The 21,965-nt window shown below is 39.8% G+C and overlaps 1 protein-coding gene across 1 annotated transcript in view; it reads right to left on the minus strand.

The window, feature by feature from the left end:
• The window catches only part of POLQ (DNA polymerase theta), a 103,691-nt gene that overhangs the window by 26,437 nt on the left and 55,289 nt on the right, over positions 1-21,965 (minus strand). The window contains exons 18-22 of the mRNA XM_070403571.1: positions 21,293-21,489; positions 17,726-17,966; positions 4,961-5,154; positions 2,458-2,595; positions 1,028-1,202 (exon numbers count right to left, since the gene is read on the minus strand). Of these exons, the coding sequence (XP_070259672.1) occupies positions 1,028-1,202; positions 2,458-2,595; positions 4,961-5,154; positions 17,726-17,966; positions 21,293-21,489 (945 nt within the window). The remainder of the gene's footprint in view (positions 1-1,027; positions 1,203-2,457; positions 2,596-4,960; positions 5,155-17,725; positions 17,967-21,292; positions 21,490-21,965) is intronic.

Genomic DNA, 21,965 nt, shown 5'->3' on the forward strand with positions numbered 1-21,965 from the left:
CCTTACTAACAGCAACAGCTGGTGATGAGCCACACAATAAATGCCATGCACTATTCTAAACACTTGATATGTATTATCCCATTAAATCCTCAGGATGATCGATGAGATATGACTATTATTACACTTTTTTATCAAGAGAAAACTTGAGCACTGAGAGGTTAAGCACTTTGTCTAAAGATTAACAGCACCAGGATTCAAACCTTATAAAAATCTGGTATCAAAATCCATATTCTATACCATCCATCTAAACTTCCCTATGAAGGAGTTAACACTGCCCTTACTTCTACTGCATACTGCATTTGGCTAATATTTAAAGTGGCCTGTTGGGCGTGGCTCAGTGGTTGAGCGTCGACCTATGAACCAGGAGGTCCTGGTTCAATTCCCTGTCAGGGTCCAAGTCTAGATTGTGGGCTCCATTCCCAGCCTGGGGGGTTCAGAAGGTTTCTATCTCCCTTCCTCTCTGAAATCAATAAAAATATATTTTTTTAAAAATTTAAAAATAAAGAATTCAGGAAAAAAATAAAGTTCTGCACTGCCTAGAGAAAGAAAGCTTTTTTCCGCACCATATTATACTCACATCTATGCCAAGAGGGCCATGAGACACCCAAAGGACTCCACAGCTCTCTTTTCTAATTGAGTAAAATAAGATGCTCACTCATTATACAAAAGCCCCATACACCTACTTAGATTCAAGTTGGAGAGAATCTTAAGGTGTTCGGGAGAGGGCTAGGACTGAAATTAGATAAGATCACTGACTCAAATATTTAATTCTGGATATAAATCAGTCTCGGACACCTAGCTTCTCTACACAGTACTTGAAAGCAGAAGCTATATCTTACTAACTCTCATCTCTGTATCTAGGTACTATCCACCTATGCTTTGGATGTAGTATGTGTTTTATAAATGTTTACGAAACTTCATTTAACCCAATGATCCACACTTGAATTCCTTAGTGATCCTAAGAAAATACATATGAAACTTTTTTTTTCAAAATTGGATATTATCCACATTTAAAGTTCCTCATTACCTGTAGCAGTGTGTGACTGTGATATAGGATAGATTCTTTCCATTCCAAGGAAAGGATTCAGACGCCTTTCCCGCTGCAGGGGAAAGACAACTTTGGTGATAGCATTAGTGATTCTTCTCCACTCTAATATCAAGTTTGGTAAAGGATGTAATGCCTTTAATTTATTTAAAACATCCTGCCAAAGAAACATAAGGTTAAGATCTGATTCTTATGCAAATTCCTTAGCAAATAGAATCTCTTTTAGGTAAATAATATAGTCTCAAAATTAAATTTGCTAACTCCTGTATCTATAACTCAAAATTACTGTTTGGGTTTTATAGAAATCACCATAATGCTAAAACTATGATAACTATAGATTATTAAAAGCAAACATGTTAATGCTGAGCAACATCAATTTAGATCTACCCACACTCTACCCAAGAGTTTACATCATCTCTTTTTATCTCTGTATTTTTCTCCTCCATTCCTCAAATAATTGGAAGTTTCCCTTTTTCCCCTTTTTGCCGTAATATTTTCATGGTTTCTATATCAAGAAAATTTGAAGACATTTATTTTAACACTTTAAATTTTCCATGCTAAAGACTTTCAATGAATGTTAACGAATAGAAATGTGTGAGCTCAAATAAAAAGTTTTGCTACAGAATGAAGCTGTGGAAACTTCCCCAGATAAGACAAGACATAGTTAATGATATTAGGGTCAACATTCTACAGCAAAAATGTAAAATAAGCCCTTTCTCTCTTTTCTCCCATGCATATACTTTCTATGAATTATAACTAGCAATTATACTTTGAAATCAGCAGGTTAGACTCTTAAAAGAAACTCATGTAAAAGTTATTATTTTGCCCTGGAATTGAAAAGAAAAAAAGAATTTTATTTGTATTGGCTTGGGTTTTTTTCTTTTTAAAAAAAAAATTTTCCCATATCTTTGTTCATCTATAATAATAAAAGCATAATATTCTAATTAGACCGGATGTCCTTCTGGGACTAAGCCAGGGCTGCAGTAGCAAGGCAGCTGCCCGAGGCTGCAAGGGAGGGATTGAAGCAGCTGTGGCTGCAAAGGCCTACTCTTGCACAAATTTCATGCATCAGGCCTCTAGTGTTCCTATAACTATACAAATTATATTATACTGGAAGTCTAAGAATAGTGGATGTCAATAATTAAATGATGTCTATAGGTCTGAGGTTTACAAACCTTTACACTATTTTAATGATAGGAAGGACACAACTGCTAACTCAGATTATGGTCCAGATTTTCCATGCTGAAACATCTCCACATTTATTGTGGCCACCAAACCACAAACCAATTTGTTTTATTGTGGAAAAGTTCAAATGGTGCACTACGTTGGATCTTGATTTCATCAACATTCTTTGAAGACACCAACATGCTAAAAGTAGTTCAGTGCTGCCCCGTGACTGCCCCAAAGAGCACCTTACTAGTGCTGAACCGTTTTCCCAGCTTTAGCTTGCGGCCATTGTCATTCCCTCTTCTGGTAGCTCCCAAAGTTTTCTTGCTGCCTTGGTTGTTTATCTCTCCATTTGGTGGCAACTTTAATTCCAAAAATAAAACCTGTAAGAAATTAAAGCTTCTTTAGTCAAGAATCAAATCTCAAGTACTGTCATTAAGGGGGAAAAGGGAGACATGTAATACTTTAAACAATAAAGAATTTTAAAAAAAGAAAACATTTTTTAAAGTTATTTGAGAAAATCATACAGTTCAACATGGGTTGGAAGAATGGTTTGGGTTTTTTAGGAGAATTTTGAATTATCGCATTTAATAAATAATGGTAATAAAATTGGTGTGTCAGTAGGCTATCCATACTACTTAGGCACTGACAGATGAATACTAACACCAGGTTTTTAAACAGTCAAGAACACAGGAATGTCTACTCTGTGCTGAACAACTGACAAATAAGCTATTGACATTGAGACTTTAGGTTACTCTGAGGATTGTGAATGCTCCTAAATACCACTTGATGTGGTAAACAATTTGGCTGCTCAATCATTTAAGCCCCTTAGAGTCAACATGGGAGCCTTCATGGTTATTTTGATCACAAAAATCATACAACAGTAAATAGGAAGGGGTCCAAAAAGCCATCTAATTCTACCGCCATAAGGCTGGACCCTGAGAGTCCCTGGACACAAAGTCAGAAGAAGGTGGCCAACCCAATGTAGCAATAATGAAAGCTAGAGTGGCCAAAGCACAGAGAAACAAGGCCTACACAGGCTCTGGGGCAGAGAGGGGATCTTAATATAGATAAATTATTTCTCCAGGCTTCAGTGAACACATCTGTGAAACGAGGGAGTTGAACAAGACAGGGCAGGAAGCACTATTATTTACTCAACAGCTGCTATATGCCAGCCATTATGCTGGGTGCTTTAACATGTGTCATCACATGTAACTTTATGACAATTCTGTGATAAATCTGAAAAACGTGTTCAATATTACATGGCCAGAAAGTAGAATTAAGAATTAGAACCCAGAGTCTTATAATATAAAGTCCTCTTTTTCTTTTCACTAACCCATGCTTCCATCAGCAAACTTTTCCCACAAAGGGCCCCATAACAGGTATTTTCAGCTTTGCATGGTTCACTGTCTGTCAACTTCTCGACTGTGTGATTATAGGATGAAAGCAGCCATAGACAATAAGTAAGTGAGGAGGCGTGGCTGTGTTCCACAGATCTGGCCTGCAAGCTGTAGTTTGCTGATTCCTGCTCTAGATGGGTGCCATCTGAAAGAATATTTTGCAATAATGGGAATGTTTTGTATTTTCACTATTCAATATGGTAGCTACTAGCCACAACATGGCTACTAAACATTTGAAATGTGGTTAGCACAAATAAGGAGCTAATTTGATATATCTTATTTAATTTTAATTAATTTAAATTTAAACAGCCACAGGTGGCCAGTGGCTCCTGTATTAGTATAGTTATCCTGTCCAATTCAAAGATTCAACTTAAAATCAGCAAGGATTAAATACTCAGTGTGAAACTGTTCGATTACCTTAAATATAGCTTCTGTTTTAACATGGAAGACCTAAGAACAAGCTAATAATACCAACGGACTTTTATTCCAGCTCAGAGTTTGGTCTAGGCCTATGGTTCTAATACATTAGTACACATCTGAGTCACAAAGGCACAGGTTCCTGCCTTTCCTCCGAGCCTAGTCGTACTGAAATCCAGAGGTTCTATATTTTTGATAAATTCCTTATGTAATTTTATGTGCTTTCAGGTAGGTACTAGAGTTAGTGAATAAATGAAGGAGGTAGGATTCAAACCCAGGAAATCTGTCTCTAAAGCCTATGATCTTCACCAATATCTTATATTATTGAATCACATCTGAAGACACCGTAACTACAATGCTATTAAGTGTTAGCACCCAACCTACATTTGTAGGAGAATAGAACACCAATCTTTCAAAATAAAAAACAAGAATAAACCATGTCAAAATTTATGTAAGGTGATAAAAATCTTAATTAGGTTTAAAAAGCAAACAATCACAAAAATCCTTTTTTCATTAACAACTGAAAAAAATATCTAGTATTCTAAAAAAGGATTTAGAGGTGAGAGCTCATGAAGTTAATAACTTCATGGAACAAGAGCTAGCTATGCTGTTATGCAACTATCTTTTGTGTAACAAATTTTTATTAAGTGCCTCCTCTGTTCCAAGCAATTTCCCTTCTCATAGAGCCTATGGTCTAGGAGCCTTCTTTATCATCTTCCTATTTCATAACTATAAGATATAACATAAATTATATGCTAGAATACTCTGTCTCCAAAGTATTCTGCTTAAATGAACTGTGGTTGTTTTTTTTCTGATCCTTGATGTTTAGATAAACACATTTAGGAAATGCACCCACACACATGCATAAACACACACCCCATTTTTAACTCTGAAAATTACTTTTCTAAATTCCCTATTCCTATGATACAACCTCAGCGATGTCATCTGTACTGGTGAAGGAAAAACTGTGGCCGGCTAGTTGATAGGCCTGAGTCTCAATTGCATCCAGCTTGGCTTGCATTATGTGTTTCTGACTTTCACATTCCGCAGTACTAAAGCCGATTCCATTCAGTTCTAGCAAGGCCAAGCAGTACTGACAGGGCATTTCCACTTTACATAAAGCATCTGGAAGACAAAAGGAAAACTAAAACATTAATTTATCAGCCAACTGACTAGATCAGCATCATTATCTAACCATGTGCATAGAATTCTTCTAGCAAAGCCTGAAGGTGATGCCCAAGCTCTCCTTCGCAATCCAGTTGCCTGAGCAGCGTTCTCAAAACAACAATGAAAGGCATGAAAGTACTTCCCACTTTTCCACTTAAGCACTGGACTATTATCCTTGGCCATCCAGAGGATAGAAGAATTGGCAATATTGTGAACAGTCTGGATTACAAGAGACTGCTTTTCTCCCAAAATAATGTTTCTGCTTCTACTCTTAGCAAGAGAAAAATAGTTAATTTTATTTGCTAAACTGACTACAAAGTGTTAATTCCCTAAAATTGTTTCCAGTATTCCTGGTCCCATGGCATGCATGCTTGCACAAAGAACTAAATATGGAGGTTTTACATTTTCTGATGCACTTTACCAAAGAGTAAAGAAAATTCCTTAAATAAGAATCAGACTATTTTTCTATCTGCTGACATTTTTCAACAGAGTTGCCATTCTAAATCAATTTTCCAAGTTCATAGGAATTTTAGTCCCAAATATACTCTATAAGAAAGGTGGCACTGTATGCTTTGAGTTCAGCATTTATATACTGCTCTTGGATATTCATGAGTCCTGTTAATACACAAAAGGCTCTGAGAAGACCAGAAGCAAAGACAATTATTTAATTTTGTATTAACCAAAAGTCTGGAATTATTCAACCATAAACTCTCTGTTTTATAATACTTACTAACATCCTGAATAGTGTCCTTAGAATGCACTGAGAAATACTGTCCCAAATCATTAAGAAAAAAATCCATACCAAAGACCTCACTTTCTAGTACTGTGGGTCAGTAGGACTCTAAGAAACCCTGGCCGCTGAGGCACTGCTGGTCTCAATCAGCAGGAGAGAGATCTCCGGGGACATCCACAATCAACACTAAAATAAGTGAGAACTACTGGCCTCTGACAGGAGGAGATACTAGGCAGTCAGTCTATTTTTGAGTCCTGAACTCAAAGCAGAAATTCATGGGACTAGCGGGATTAGAAAAATAAGGAACCAGGGTCAGAATAAGAACAGTCAGAACAGCACAGTCAGAGTGACAGGGAGCTCAACTGGAACCTTAGGCAGCAGGAAGGAGCGGGATTGTCATGGGAATAAAGTCCTATAGCCAAGAGGTTGAGGGGATGCGTATCTTTAGAATTCCAACAGGAGGAGAAGCTAATTATCAGACTCCTGTTCCAAACCAAAACTCTCAAGGCAGGCTGATGTAGTCCAAGGACACAGTGTTGTTTGACAACAGTGGGGACAAGAGGAAAACCTTTGTTGAGGGAAAGCTTTTTCAAGTCAGGCCAGCAGAACTCCACTGTTCAAATCCTGTATGAATTCACAAAAAGTATGAAAAATACAAGAGCAAAGAAATATTAATGGAATTCAGCCGAAGCAACAAATGGCAGGTTTAGATTTCAAGAATTGCAGATATGAAATGGTTAGTGCACAGGGCACAGTTATGCATGAACTGTTCACCAAATAAAAAAGAGACAAATACAAAGTGAGGCATCAGGGAAACAGAATGTGAATATGTCAATAATCACAATAAATTGGTAAATTTAAAAAAAATTGTTAAGTTTGAAAAATAAATGAATAAGCTATATCCTGTTTATAAGAAACATGAAAGCATAGGACCAAAATAAATAAATAAATAAAATAAAGCATAGGACCTTCAGGTTTAAAAGGAATAGAAAAAGATATATGAAGCAAATATTAATCAAGAGAAAGTTGATATTGCAATATTCATTCCAGAAAATAGACTAAGAAAAAAAATATTAGTGGGAGAGCTGGTCACTACATAAACATACGTTTTAATTCACCAGGAAGATAAATCAATTTTAAATATGTATGCATCTGATTAAATGGTCTCAGTAGATAGTTAAAATTGACTGAACGACATGTAAAATTAGAAATAGAAATTTTAAACAACAACCCTGACTAAAAGACATTTATAAGCGTCTGCATCAGAGTTAGAATACACATTCTTCTTAGATATGCATAGAACATTTACACCACAGTTCCAGTTTTAGGTCACAAAGCAACTCAAAAAATTTAAAAGAATGGGTATTATACAACTACGTTGTTTAACCACAATACAATTAAGTTTGAAGGTAAAAGTAAGAATACAAAATAAAAAGTTTCCAAGTATTCAGGAATTAAGAACCAATCTTTTAAATAATCTATGAGTCAAAATGTGTCATAACAGAAATTCTTAAATATTTAGAATAAAATGATGAAAACATTACATGTCAAAACTTGTGAGATAAAATGAAAGTAAAGTTTTAAGGGAAATTTATAGCCTTAAGTACTTAAATTAGAAAACAAAATATGACTTGAAAAGTAATAAGTTAAGTATCAAATTTATGAATTTAGAAAAAGGACTGCAAGAGAAAGTAGTAAACTAGAAGAAAAGAAATAATATAAATGTTGGCAGAATTCAGGGAAATAGAAAACAAAAACAATAGAAAGATCAAAGGCAAAACTGGTTCTTTGAAAAGACAGAAAAACTGGATAAACATCTAGTGAAGTAAATCCTATATAATAAAAGGCTAATATGCAAATAGATTGAACGGTGGACAACCAACCGGTCGCTATGACATGCGCTGACCACGAAGGGACACACGCGGAACATGGCGGGTGTCAGCAGCAGGTAGCAGAGCATGGAACCTGGAGGGCATAGGCCGCAGCAGGAAGGTGGAGCAGGTGAGCGGGGGGGCACCAGACCAAGGTGGGGCACCGGTCGCTGTCATCGGGGCAAGCCTTTGGTGGTTACTGAAAATTCTTTGCTCCCACATGCTGCAGTCTTGCCCAACACTCACACCTGCTGTCAGCAACAGCCCCACTCGCACCCACTGCTGGCACCGGAGCCGCAGCTCGCACCCAGTGCCAGAGCCAGCCGCACTTGCACCCACAGCAAGCGCTGGAGTCACTGCTCGCACCCGCTGCTGGTCCCGATTGCTCAGTGCCATCAGGAGGTGCAAGTGGTGGCTGCCGGCCCCAATCGCCCCGAGGGCTTCTCCACCTCCCCCTGCTCCTGAGGGGCGATCAGGGCAGCAGCCACCACTCGCGCTCACTGACAGTGCTGGCCCCACTTGCACTGCTGCTGGCACCAGCCCCAATCACTCGGCGCCATCAGCAGGTAAAAGCGGAGCTGGATCCGTCAGCGCATAGGAGCGGTGGTAATGGGAGCAGGGCTGCCAGCAGACAGGGGACCCGGGCTGTAGTGGGAGGGGCCAGGCGGGGGTGCAGAGGATGGGCCAAGCCCGCCCCTGTGCCCCCCGCAGCCTCGCGGCCCACAGTTCCTATCAAGGTGCATGAATTCATGCACTGGCCCCTAGTTAATATTATAAAAGAGAAAGAGGACATAACAGATATACCTGAAATCTATACTAATAAAAGGGTAATATGCTAATTAGACTGGGAGACCTTCCAGGAGACCTTCCAGATGTTCTTCTGGACAAAGCCATGGTGGCGGGTACCGAGGTAGAGGCAGTTAGAGGTCAAGAGGGGAGGGCAGTTGTGGGTGATCAGGCTGGTGGGGGGCAGGGCTATTGAAGCAAACCAGCAGGGGGCCAGTTGGGGGCAAGCAGGCCATCAGTGGGGGTCAGTTGGAGGTGATCAGGACAGAAGGGGGGCGCAATTTGTAGTGAGCAGGCCAGCAGGGGGGTAGTTGGGGGCAAGCAGGCCAGTGGGAAGAGAAGGTGGGGGCGAGCAGGCCAGCGGGGGGAGGGGGGCAGTTGTGGGGGGATCAGGCTGGCGGGGGGTTGGGGGGCATTTGGGGGCAAGCAGGCCAGCAGGCAGGGAGGCAGGTGAGCGGTTAGGAGCCAGCAGTCCCGGATTGTGAGAGGGATGATCGACTGCTGGTTTAGGCCTGATCCCTGTAAACTGGCAGTAGGACATCCTTCAAGGGGTCCCAGATTGGAGAGGGTGCAGGCCAGGCTGAGGAACACCCCCTCCCCCATGCATGAATTTCGTGCACCAGGCCACTAGTGTAAAAATATGACAGAAAATTTTGAAAATTTAGATGAAAGAGATAAATTCTTAAAAACTAAAGCTTACCAAAACATAATCTAAAAGATATAACTGAATAATCTTACAGTTATTAGAGACATCAAAGTAGTAGTAAAAAATATTTCCACAAAGAAACAGTTTACAGGCAAATTCTACCAAAAATTCGAGGAACATATCATTTCTATGAAACATAAACTCCTCCAAAATAAAAGGTTATATTCATCAACACATTCCATGAAACTAGAATAACTTTATTACCAAAAACAAAGTATAAGAAAGGGAAAATATAGTCATTTTACAATCGCTGAATAGGCAAAGTTGAGCAAATATTAATTAGCAAGGTTTCTTTCACATTGCTGTTTAGAGAGTAAACCAGGCCCAGCCACCAGAACAGAAGGGGCTGTTGGGCTCCCCATGGGTTCGTGTAGGAGCTGGTCTGTGAGCCCAGCTGGAAGAGAGTGTGCTGCCCACCTGGCTTCCATATGGCACTGCTGGGTGGCCCAGAGGCCCATGCTGTGCCCCAGCCCACAACATCTGGCCACGCTCTCCAACACTTCGCGTGGGGACTCAGGTGCTGTGACTCAGGCGAAGGGGAGGCGCACAGGTGCCTGGGGGCCTAGGTGCTGCCCAGGGCCCAGAGGTCAGCTGGGACCTACCCTTCCATGCCAGATGCTTGGGCTTTGATCACCGACCAGGCCTAGGGAACATACCCATGCACAAATTTCATGCACTGGGCCTCTAGTCTTTGAATAAAAAAAGACTTAACACTGCTCAAGAATGCATTTAAGAATTTGCATATAGGGAGGAGCAAGATGGCGGCGATATAGGCAGACGCGTCCCAGGTCTTGTCCCGGAGCAAACAGAACACAGACCCTGACCGGGGTAAGGAGTTCCGCGGGTTTGCTGACGCCAGGAGATTTGAGATTTGGATTTTGTGATTGCGGAGAACTGAGACTAAAGGGGGCATCCTGAGGAACTGACCAGACCATGCAGTGCCCATAAGAGAGGAGCGTTTCCCAGATCATGCAGTGCTGGTAAGAGAGGAGCGTTTCCCAGACCGCAGATCCAAGCAACAGCAGCACCCTGATCACCACAGCCTCCTGATCACCACAGCCTCCTGATCACCACAACCTCTGTCTGTGGAACAGCAGCTGTACGTGAAGCCTCCCCCCACCAGCCAGAAGAGCCAACACAGCTGTGAACAACACCCACCAGAGGAGCTGCTGCCAACTGGAAAGCAGCTGCTACCGCAACCGTCTGAGCAGCAACCACAACCCAAGGAGCCCCTGCCACCCAGGGAGCAGCCACTGAACATCTCAACATCTACATATGTCAGCGAGATCAAACATGGGTAGGCAAAGAAACCCCCAAAGGAAAGAAAAGGAGGACTCGCCAGAAAAGCAGCTAAGTGAGACAGAGGCATGCAACATGACAGAAATAGAATTCAGAATAAGGGTCCTAGCATGCATAAACCGGATGGAGGAAAAAATCAACTACTTATGCAAGAAGCAAGAAGAAACAGATGAAAAAATCAATAACTTATGCAAGACCCAAGAAGAAATGAAGAGCGATATAGCTACAATAAAAAACACCATTGAAAGCATCAATAGTAGACTAGGAGAAGCGGAGGACCGAATTAGTGAATTAGAAGACAAGGAAGCAAAACACTCCCAAACTGTACTGCAATTGGAGAAAAAAATTAAAAGACAGGAGGAGAGCCTAAGGGAGCTTTGGGACAACATGAAGCGAAACAACATACGAATAATAGGGGTGCCAGAACAACAGAAAGAGGAACAAGGATTAGAAAACCTATTCGAAGAAATAATATCAGAAAACTTCCCTGAGGTGGGGAAGAAAAAAGTCACACAAGCACAGAAAGTCCCAAACAAGGTGAACCCGAAAAGACCCACACCAAGACACATCATAATTACCATGGCAAGTGTTCAGGACAAAGAGAGAATCTTAAAGGCTGCAAAAGAGAGACGGAAAGTTACATACAAGGGATCTCCCATTAGACTATCAAATGATTTCTCAACAGAAACACATCAGGCCAGAAAAGAATGGACGGAAATCTACAAAGTGATGCAAAGCAAAGGACTGAATCCAAGAATACTCTATCCAGCAAGGCTATCATTCAAATTTGAAGGGGAAATAAGAAACTTCACAGACAAAAAAAGTCTAAGGGAGTTTAGCACCACCAAACCAGCAATGCAAGAAATGCTAAAGGGACTGGTGTAAAAAGAAGAAATAAAAAGCTCAGAAAGAAAACAGCCACACACAAAAAAAGAAATGGCTACAAACAAGTACCTTTCAATAATAACTTTAAACGTAAACGGACTAAATGCTCCAACCAAAAGATATCGAGTGGCTGAATGGATAAAAAATCATGACCCATACATTTGCTGTCTACAAGAGACCCACCTCATTAAAAGGGACTCACACAGACTGAAAGTGAAGGGATGGAAAAATATCTTCCAGGCAAATGGAAAGGAAAAGAAAGCTGGTGTAGCAATACTTATATCAGACAAAAATAGACCTCAAAGTGAAGGCCATAACCAGAGATAAGGAAGGCCACTTTATAATACTAAAGGGATCAATACAACAAGAAGATATAACCCTGGTAAACATTTATGCACCCAATGCAGGAGCATCCAAATACATAAAAAAAACTCCTGGAAGATATCAAAGGAGAGATCGACAACAATACAATCATAGTAGGGGACTTTAATACACCACTGACATCACTGGATAAATCCTCTAGACAAACAATCAGCAAAGAAACAGCAACCCTAAATGGCTCACTTGATCAGATGGACTTAATTGACATCTTCAGAACACTTCACCCCAAAGCCACGGAATATACATTCTACTCAAGGGCTCATAAGACACATTCAAAAATAGACCACATATTGGGTCACAAACAAAGTCTACCCAAATTCAAGAAGATTGAAATCATACCAACCATCTTCTCAGATCACGATGGCATAATATTAGAAATGAACTACAGAAAAAACAACCCAAAATACTCAAACACTTGGAAGCTGAATAGCATGTTATTAAATATTGATTGGGTTACCAATGAGATCAAAGAAGAAATTAAAAGCATCCTGGAAACTAATGACAATGAAAACACAACAATCCAAAACCTATGGGACGCAATGAAAGCAGTCCTGAGAGGGAAGTTTATAGCTCTACAGGCCTATCTCAAAAAGCAAGAAAAAATGGTAGTCAATCATCTAACTCTACAACTCAAAGAATTAGAAAGAGAGCAACAAGAAAACCCCAGAGTGAGCAGAAGGAAGGAGATAATAAAGATTAGAGCAGAAATAAATGACATAGAGACCAAAAAGATAATACAGAAAATCAATGAAACTAAGAGCTGGTTCTTTGAAAGGATAAACAAGATTGACAAACCTCTAGCCAGGCTCACCAAGAAGCAAAGAGAGAGGACCCAAATAAACAAAATCAGAAATGATAGAGGCGAAATAACAACAGACCCCACAGAAATACAAATGATTGTTAAAAAATACAATGGACAGCTCTACTCCAACAAACTAGACAACCTGGAGGAAATGGACAAATTCCTAGAAAAATACAACATTCCAAAACTCAATCAGGAAGAATCTAAAAATCTCAATAGGCCAATAACTATGGAAGAAATTGAAGCAGTCATCAGAAAGCTTCCAGCAAACAAAAGCCCAGGACCAGACGGTTTCACAGGGGAGTTTTACCAAACATTCAAGGAAGAACTAAAACCTACCCTCCTCAGACTACTACAAAAAATTCAAGAGGAAGGAACACTTCCAAGCTCATTCTATGAAGCCAGCATCACCCTAATACCAAAATCAGGTAAAGACAACACAATGAAAGAGAATTACAGGCCAATATCCCTCATGAACATAGATGCCAAAATCCTCAACAAAATCTTAGCAAATCGGATCCAGCAGTACATCAGAAAGATCATACACCATGACCAAGTAGGATTTATCCCAGGGATGCAAGGATGGTACAATATACGCAAATCAATAAACGTGATACATCACATAAACAAATTGAAAGAAAAAAACCACATGGTCATATCAATTGATGCAGAAAAAGCATTCGACAAAATCCAACACCCATTTTTGATAAAAACTCTCAGCATGGTGGGAGTAGAAGGATCATACCTCAACATAATAAAAGCCATATATGACAGGCCCACAGCCAACATCATACTCAATGGACAAAAACTAACACCATTTCCCCTAAGAACCGGAACAAGACAAGGATGCCCACTCTCACCACTCCTGTTCAACATAGTCCTGGAAGTATTAGCCATTGCAATTAGACAAGAAGAAGAAATAAAAGGCATCCAAATTGGAAAAGAGGAAGTAAAACTGTCCTTATTTGCAAACGACATGATATTATACATACAAAACCCTAGAGACTCCGTCAAAAAACTACTAGACTTAATACATGAATTTGGCAAAGTAGCAGGATACAAAATTAATGCCAAGAAATCTGAGGCATTTCTATACACCAATAGTGAACTTGCAGAAAGAGAGATTAGAAAAACAATCCCATTTACCATCGCACCAAAAAAATTAAGCTACCTAGGAATAAACTTAACTAAAGAGGTAAAAGACCTCTACTCAGAAAACTACAGGACATTGAAAAAAGAGATAGAGGAAGACATAAACAGATGGAAGAACATACCGTGTTCATGGATTGGTAGAATCAACATCATTAAAATGTCCATACTACCCAAAGCAATCTATAAATTCAACGCACTTCCCATTAAAATACCAATGGCATACTTCACAGATCTAGAACAAACTCTCCAAAAATTCATCTGGAATAAAAAAAGACCCCGAATAGCTGCAGCAATCCTGAGAAAGAACAAAGTAGGTGGGATCTCAATACCAGATATCAAGCTGTATTACAAAGCCACTGTTCTCAAAACTGCCTGGTACTGGCACAAGAACAGACATATAGATCAATGGAATAGAATAGAGACCCCAGAAATCGGCCCGAACCAATATGCTCAATTAATATTTGACAAAGGAGGCAAGAACATACAATGGAGCCAAGATAGTCTCTTCAATAAATGGTGCTGGGAAAATTGGACAGATATATGCAAGAAAATGAAACTAGACCATCAACTTACACCATACACAAGAATAAACTCAAAATGGATAAAGGACTTAAATGTACGACAGGAAACCATAAAAATTCTAGAAGAATCCAAGGGCAACAAAATCTCAGACATATGCTGAAGCAATTTCTTCACTGATACAGCTCCTAGAGCAGTTGAAACTAAAGAGAAAATGAACAAATGGGACTACATCAAAATAAAAAGCTTCTGCACAACAAAAGAAACCATCAACAAAACAACAAGAAAACCCACTGCGTGGGAAAACATATTTGCCAACGTCATATCTGATAAGGGCCTAATCTCCAAAATTTATAGGGAACTCTTACAACTTAAGAAAAAGAGGGTAAACAATCCAATCAAAAAATGGGCAAAGGATCTAAATAGACACCTTTCAAAAGAGGACATACAGAAAGCCAAGAGACATATGAAAACATGCTCTAAGTCACTAATCATCCGAGAAATGCAAATCAAAACAACAATGAGGTACCATCTCACACCTGTCAGAATGGCTATCATCAACAAATCAACAAACAACAAGTGCTAGAGAGGATGTGGAGAAAAAGGAACACTTGTGCACTGCTGGTGGGAATGCAGACTGGTGCAGCCACTATGGAAGACAGTATGGAGTTTCCTCAAAAAACTGGAAATGGAACTCCCATTTGACCCTGTGATCCCACTTCTAGGAATTTATCCCAAGAAACCAGAAACACCAATCAGAAAGGATATATGCACCTATATGTTCATAGCAGCACAATTCACCACAGCTAAGATCTGGAAACAGCCTAAATGCCCATCAGTAGATGAATGGATTAGAAAACTGTGGTACATCTACACGATGGAATACTATGCTGCTGTAAGAAAGAAGGTACTCTTACCATTTGCAACGGCATGGATGGAGCTGGAGAGCATTATGCTAAGTGAAATAAGCCTGTCAATGAAGGAAAAATACCACATGATCTCACTCATTCATGGATAATAGAGACCATTTTAAACTTTTGAACAATAATAGATACAGAGGCAGAGCTGCCTCACACAGATTGTCAAACTGCAGCAGGAAGGCCGGGGAGGGTTGGGGGGCAGGAGGGAGAGGGTTAAGAGATCAACTGAAAGGCTTGTATGCATGCATATGAGCATAACCAATGGACATAAGACACTGGGGGGTAGGGGAAGCCGGGGTATTGTCAAGGGCGGGGGGGAAAAAAAGGACACATATGTAATACCCTTTGTAATGCTTTAAGCAATAAAAAAAAAAAAAAAAAGAATGCATTTAACACCTAGTCGCCAACTTTTTTTTGCAGGGAAAAAAGCTTCCAAGGCACAATGAAAATAAAAAAAGTTAAAAAATAACCAATCTGGCTTGGCTGGTGTGGCTCAGTTGTTGAGCATCATGAACCAAGAAGTCATTGGTTTAATTGCTGGTTGGGGCACATGCCTGGGTTGTGGGCTTGATCCCCAGTGCGGGGCATGCAGGAGGCAGCCGATCAATGTTGATACTTCTCTCTGATCGATGTTTCTATCTCTCTATAACTCTCCCTTCCACTCTCTATAAAAAAATCAATTAAAACATACTTTAAAAAAAAGTTACAGCCCTGGCCCATTTGGCTTAGTGCTTAGAAAATCAGCCTGTGGACTGAAGGGTCAAGGGTTCAATTCCTGGTTAAGGGTACATACCTCAATTGAAGGTTCAATCCCCAGACCCCTGTCAGGCACAAGAGAGAGACAACCAATCAATGTTTCTCTCTCATGACTATGTTTTTCTCTCTCATGTCTATGTTTTTCTCCCCCTCCCTCCTTCCACTCTCTGAAAAGCAATGGGAAAAATATCCTCAGGTGAGGATTAAAAAAAAAAAGTTACAAACTAATCCATATCACCACCATCAAATGTTGATTATCTGGGAACTATACAGAGTATCCAGGACACCTGACCTGGGAGTAGACCAGCAGACAGAGGGAAAGAGATGTGTTCATTCAGCGTTGTTGTCCATGAGTGTAGAAGCAGTCCTGTGGCATGTGTCACACATACTCCCACTCCTTGGCCTGCCTACATTGACTTAGAGAAGTTAAGTTTGAAACATTTCAGTGGCTGTTCAAGAGCTGCTAATATCATGTAAGCAAGTCAGTCTGGTCTTTGTATTATTCTACCCAATGATACTAGGGAGAACATTACTATCAGCACAAAGGGCTTGTGTTAGCAGTAAAAATATTAATAATCAACTAAGACAAAAATGAATGCCTACTCTGAGGCAGACACTGCACTTAGTTCTCTCTCATTTAATACTCATAACCCTTTATAAGAACTAGATTAGAGAGTTTCAGTATCTTGCCCAAGGCCCCTCACTTGTAAGTGACATAGCCCAGAATCAAACCCCGGTCTGTGTGAATTCATCAGTCTGCTCTTTCTAGTATTTATTAATCAGGCAATAAGTTCATGTTTTATATCTTCTCACAATGAAGCCAACTTTCTTCCACTTCATCATTTTTGCCATTAGCATATATTATGCTCTGTGAAGTCAAGATACTCAATGTGGATGAGCAGACTGCATAATAAGTCCATGCTATTTGTTATGCGGGGAAAAAAAGATTCAGATGAATATCCTTTGCTGAAAAAATAACTGTTAATAACTATAAAAAGAAAATGGTTCACATTTTAATTCCATGAAAGATATATTCTAAATGTGAATAAAAATCATTTGATATAGTTCAAATATAAAAGCAATCTATATATATAAAAGCCTAAGCAACTGTTACGACCGAATGGCTGGAACAACCGGTCGACCAGTCGCTATGACGCGCAATTACCACCAGGGGGCAGACACTCAATGCAGGAGCTGCCCCCTGGTGGTCAGTGCACTCCCACAGCCAACCTCCCGTGGCTGGCCAACCTCTCGCAGCCCCTCCCCACAGCCAGCCACCCCTCCTGCCCATAGCCCTCAATAGCCAGCCAGGGCAAGGGACCCCACCCATGCACACATTTGTGCACCGGGCCTCTAGTAAATGAATAAAACATCGCTAATTCTCTTCATTACAGTAGAGCCTGAGATTGGCAAATTATGGCCAAACTAGGGGCAGATGCCTGTTTTTGTAAATAAAGTTTTATTGGAACTCTTGTTTTCATCTCTATGGCTGCTTTTGTGCTATGATGGCAGAGTTGCATATTTGTGATTGAGACTATCTGGCCTGCAGAGCGAAAATATTTACCATCTGGCCTTCAACAGAAAAGTTTGTGGACTTCTGTACTAGACAATCCAACAACCTGTAAAAAGTGTAGTTTACTTTTCTATAATAAAAAGTGGCTAAATATATAATTATCACCAATTTGTAATAGCATAAATATGCTAGGAACTTTGCTTTACCGTTAAGGTTTTCTTTCTTCAACAAAGAATTGAGTTGGTTCATAGAGTTGAAGATGAGAATGGACTCTACACATGCTCTGTATCGCCCCGAATGCTCAGTGCCGACGTTCAGTCCCAGGCTTTGAGCTCCTTGGCCAGTCTCTATCCCGTCCAGGAGTGGAAGTTCATGAGGAAGAAAACTGGTAACTATGCTGTGAACAGTCGGCTCCTTAGAATCCGGATCTAGTAACCAGCATGCCACCTGAAAGGATAGCAATCGGGATGTTTTCTTGATTGATTTTTTTCAAAGACATTTCTGCACACTTAAGTTAAAAGAGGGGAAAAGAGAGCTCATTTTCACTTAATACTTATTCAGAGGTCTTCCCAGGAAAGGAGAAAAAAAGAATAATAGTACCAGGACTCATTTTTGGTACCAATAAGAGCAGTGACCTTCAAAGAAGGAAAACATACTTTTTCCATTACTGTAATGTTCCTGCTGACCTAGTTCTTAAGTGGGCTTAAACCCAGTGCCTCTCAGCTAGCTGAAATCATGTTTCTGAAAAAGCAGATGGACTTTTCTCCACTAAGGCTGATGTTGGCTAAGCTACTATAATAAAGATGGGCCTATATAGTTTCAGGTTTATTTCATTCTCTCTTAACATCGGAAGAAGTGAGACATAAAGGTTTTATCACTAAAAGTCCAAATCCATTGTTTTAGAAAGCCTTTGGCTTTCCCCTCAGGATGAAGACCTGTTACCATGACCATCCAATTGGTCATTTGATTGCTATTTTTAGCTTTCCAATGAGATTAGAAGACCTGTAATTGCTAACACTATATCTGGGAGATCAAAACTGGATTTAGAAAAAGGAAATCTAGGCCCTGTTCATAATTCTGACAATTACCATATGGCTCAATTACTTCTTTTGTAGGTTAAGAATGTAGTTGGGGAGAGAGGGGTGTTGAAATATTGTGAATTATAAAACATATAAATATCATCTTTTTCCCCAGTCTCTATATCTAGCACAGAGTTCCAGTAACCTTGGAATTTCCAAAGTGGTAAGAAATGTAAAGGTGTCTTTTGTTAGGTCAATAAGGTGACTTTTGGAATGCTCCTAATTCACCTAAGGATGGAGATTGGAAGGGGCTGGAGACTGATCACCAAGGGGCAATGATTTAATGAAACATGGCTAAGTAATGAATCCTCCTTTAAAAACACAAAAGCAGAGGGTGTGGAGAGCTTTCAGGTTGGTGAATGAATAGAGGTGCTGACAGAGAGCATGGCCGCTCCAGGCCCCGGCTCACATACCACACCCACGTACCTCTTCATCTGGTTAATGCCGGGGTCGTTCTCAGCATCTAGAAGGGTTCAGGAATCTGGAGAAGGGGCTGCGTGTAAATTAATAAAGAGACTAGAAATATAAATTTGGAATACATGGGGGAGCCAGAGGAGACTTAGCTATAGTAACCAACTTCTCTCCTTCTCCGGACTCAGGGCTTTTTATTCCCACGTTTTGGCCTAAAGCAAAGCCGATATACACATCAAAGGTAAGTTTGGTAAATAGTAGGCATTGTCAGGTTGGGGGAACTGCCCTCAGCTCTTCAGCTGTTTGGCCAGCAGCAGGTAATAACATGTAGATTTTCAGGTTTGGGGAAATGCTTTTAGCTGTTCCAGCAGGCAATAATATGTATCTTCAGCAATGCTGAAGCCTCAAGATTCCATCAACTTTTTGATGAACTTATTGCATCTATGACATGCTGGAATTAGCCTCCAGCATCTGGTTGTTGATTTGTATCCTTTAATATCCTTTGTAATAAACTGGTCTTCTAGTGAGTAAAATGGTTTCCTGAGTTCTGTGTTCTGCTCTAGCAAATTAATTAAACCAAAGCAGGGGTGGTGAGAACCTCTGATTTATAGATGGTTGGTCAGAAGCCCAGGTAAACAACCTGGGACTATGGCTGGAGTCTGAAGGAGTAGCAGGGCATTTTTTGGGACAGATGATCTGACACTAGTGTCAGAATTGAGTGGAACTGGACACTCAGCTGGTATCCAAAGAATTGTTAGAGGTATGGGGAAACCTCCCCCCACCACTTTAGAAATTGGTGATCAGAACCCTTTTAGAAAGTACTGAGTAAGATAATCTATTGTAAAAGTTTGCAAATGTTTCTTATAAAAGTGAGATTTTTATAAATTAATAGTTTATATTCTTACATAAAAAATGTTTTGATCTACAAAACCAATTATATCAAGTAGTTTATGCAAAAGGTGCTACATAAATCTGTGATGCTACTGTAGTTTTAATAAGCTCATATTACCCATATTCTCATTTTGGATTCTGGAACATCAGAATTATGTGACAACCTTTTATATCCAGTAGAAGTCAGTTTAGAAACTACATGGCATTTGGAAGAAGGCGGGTGGAGGGAGGTGGAAAACAGTAAAGGGGGCAGGGGTAAATGGTAACAAAAGGAGACTTGACTTAGGGTGATGAATACACAATACAATATCCAGATGATGTCAAATAGAATTGTACACCTGAAACCTATATAATTTTATTCACCAATGTCACCCCAATAAATTCAATAGGAAAAGAAAAGAAACTACATGGCATTAATCACATGTAAACCAAGCTTGACTTGAAGTATAGAAAAGGATAGTACCTTTAGTTTATCTAATACTGCCTTTGCCAAAAAAGCTTAAGAAACTAAAAATTATTGTATTATTAATTATATCGATAATTACAACCAAGCACAGTAAGTCCTCGCTTAACATTGTCCATAGGTTCTGCAACTTTAAGCGAAACAACACATTAAAAAAACAACAACAATTTTACCACAGGCTAATCAATATAAACCACAAGTAAGTTCCTGCAATGTTGAATTATAGCTGTTATTTGAGGACATGCTGCAGTATCATATCTCAACTCAAAATTAATATTCCACAAGTCTCAGGTATTTGCTATCCACTGTGGGAAAATATATCCCTTTGAGGGCTATGATATTGTAAATAAATGCCTTCCAAAAATGCATCACAGAGATAAGTGTTTATTACAATAACATAAGTTACCCTTTTCTTAAAAACTCAGTCATCACTATGAAGAGTGTACATACGTTGCTATTATGTAGGAAAGTTCTCAAGGGACAAGTAAGGCGATTTGTCCCTAGGCTCAGTGGCCCCTAACTACTCTCCCTGTGGATATCTTACACACTTCTATTTCCTGCCTCTATCCTCATGGGTATTTGAAACATTCTGCTATCATACATCTAAAATCTGACAGTTCTCCTTTAATTTCTAATTTACAATAAGACAGAAAACTTAGAACATACTACCAAAATAAAATTTTAACATATCATTGAGGAAAGATATGAACTTTAGTGCTTGGAATTTGTGACATCTCTGTTTTTATCTACACTGAGGCATTTGGTACATAATATTCTGTTCTAGGTGAATGAGGTTACTGGATAAAGGAGTGACAACTCTATAAAACTGAAGTGCACAGTTAGAGGTAAATAAACACCAAGTCATTTAAAAATTAACACTAAACATTAAAAAAAATTTAAGGATGTAAAAATTAAATAAGACATCGAACCTTAGGATCTTCATAACTTTGTTCCAGGGAGATGCCACAAGACAAAAGAAGAATTTTATAGGTCTGGATGAAGTCATAGATGATAACAGAACGTTCTTTATCTGATTCCCTTGGAAAGCAGGATTTAAGGTGCCACATTCTGTCTTTCACAGTCAGGTTTGGATCCAGAGGAGGTGGGGCCAAACTGGCACTAATTTCTTCAAAGAAATAAAAAAAGGCTTAAGGCGAAAACCACATACATTCACATGAAACAGCAATCTATAAAGCAAAGGCTGAAAAAGACTCAAAGTCTAGTTCCGTGTAACCAATAATTCAGCATGACCTTATAAAGGCCACGTTGGCTATGTAGATGAAGTGCTTCATAATCTAAAAAATTACGGTATAGCCTGGCCAGAGTGGCTCAGTTGGTTGGGCGTTGTCCTGTGCACTGAAGGGTTGCCAGTTTGATTCCCAGTCAGGATTGCGGGTTTGATACCTGGTCCAGGTGAGAGCGTGAGAGCGGAAACCAACCCATAGATGTTTCTCTATCACATCGAGATGTGTTTTTTTTTTCTCTGTCTCTGTATCTCTCTCTCTGTCTCTCTGTCTCTCTCTCTCTCTCTGTCTCTCTCTCTCTCTCTTTGTCTCTCTCTCCCCCTCCCCTCTTATTCCCTCCCTCCCTCCTTCCCTCCTT

The sequence above is a fragment of the Myotis yumanensis genome, unplaced genomic scaffold (genome assembly GCF_028538775.1).
Source record: "Myotis yumanensis isolate MYYU_CA2020_CCGP unplaced genomic scaffold, mMyoYum1.0.hap1 SCAF_2, whole genome shotgun sequence".
In the NCBI taxonomy this organism is placed as follows: domain Eukaryota; kingdom Metazoa; phylum Chordata; class Mammalia; order Chiroptera; family Vespertilionidae; genus Myotis; species Myotis yumanensis.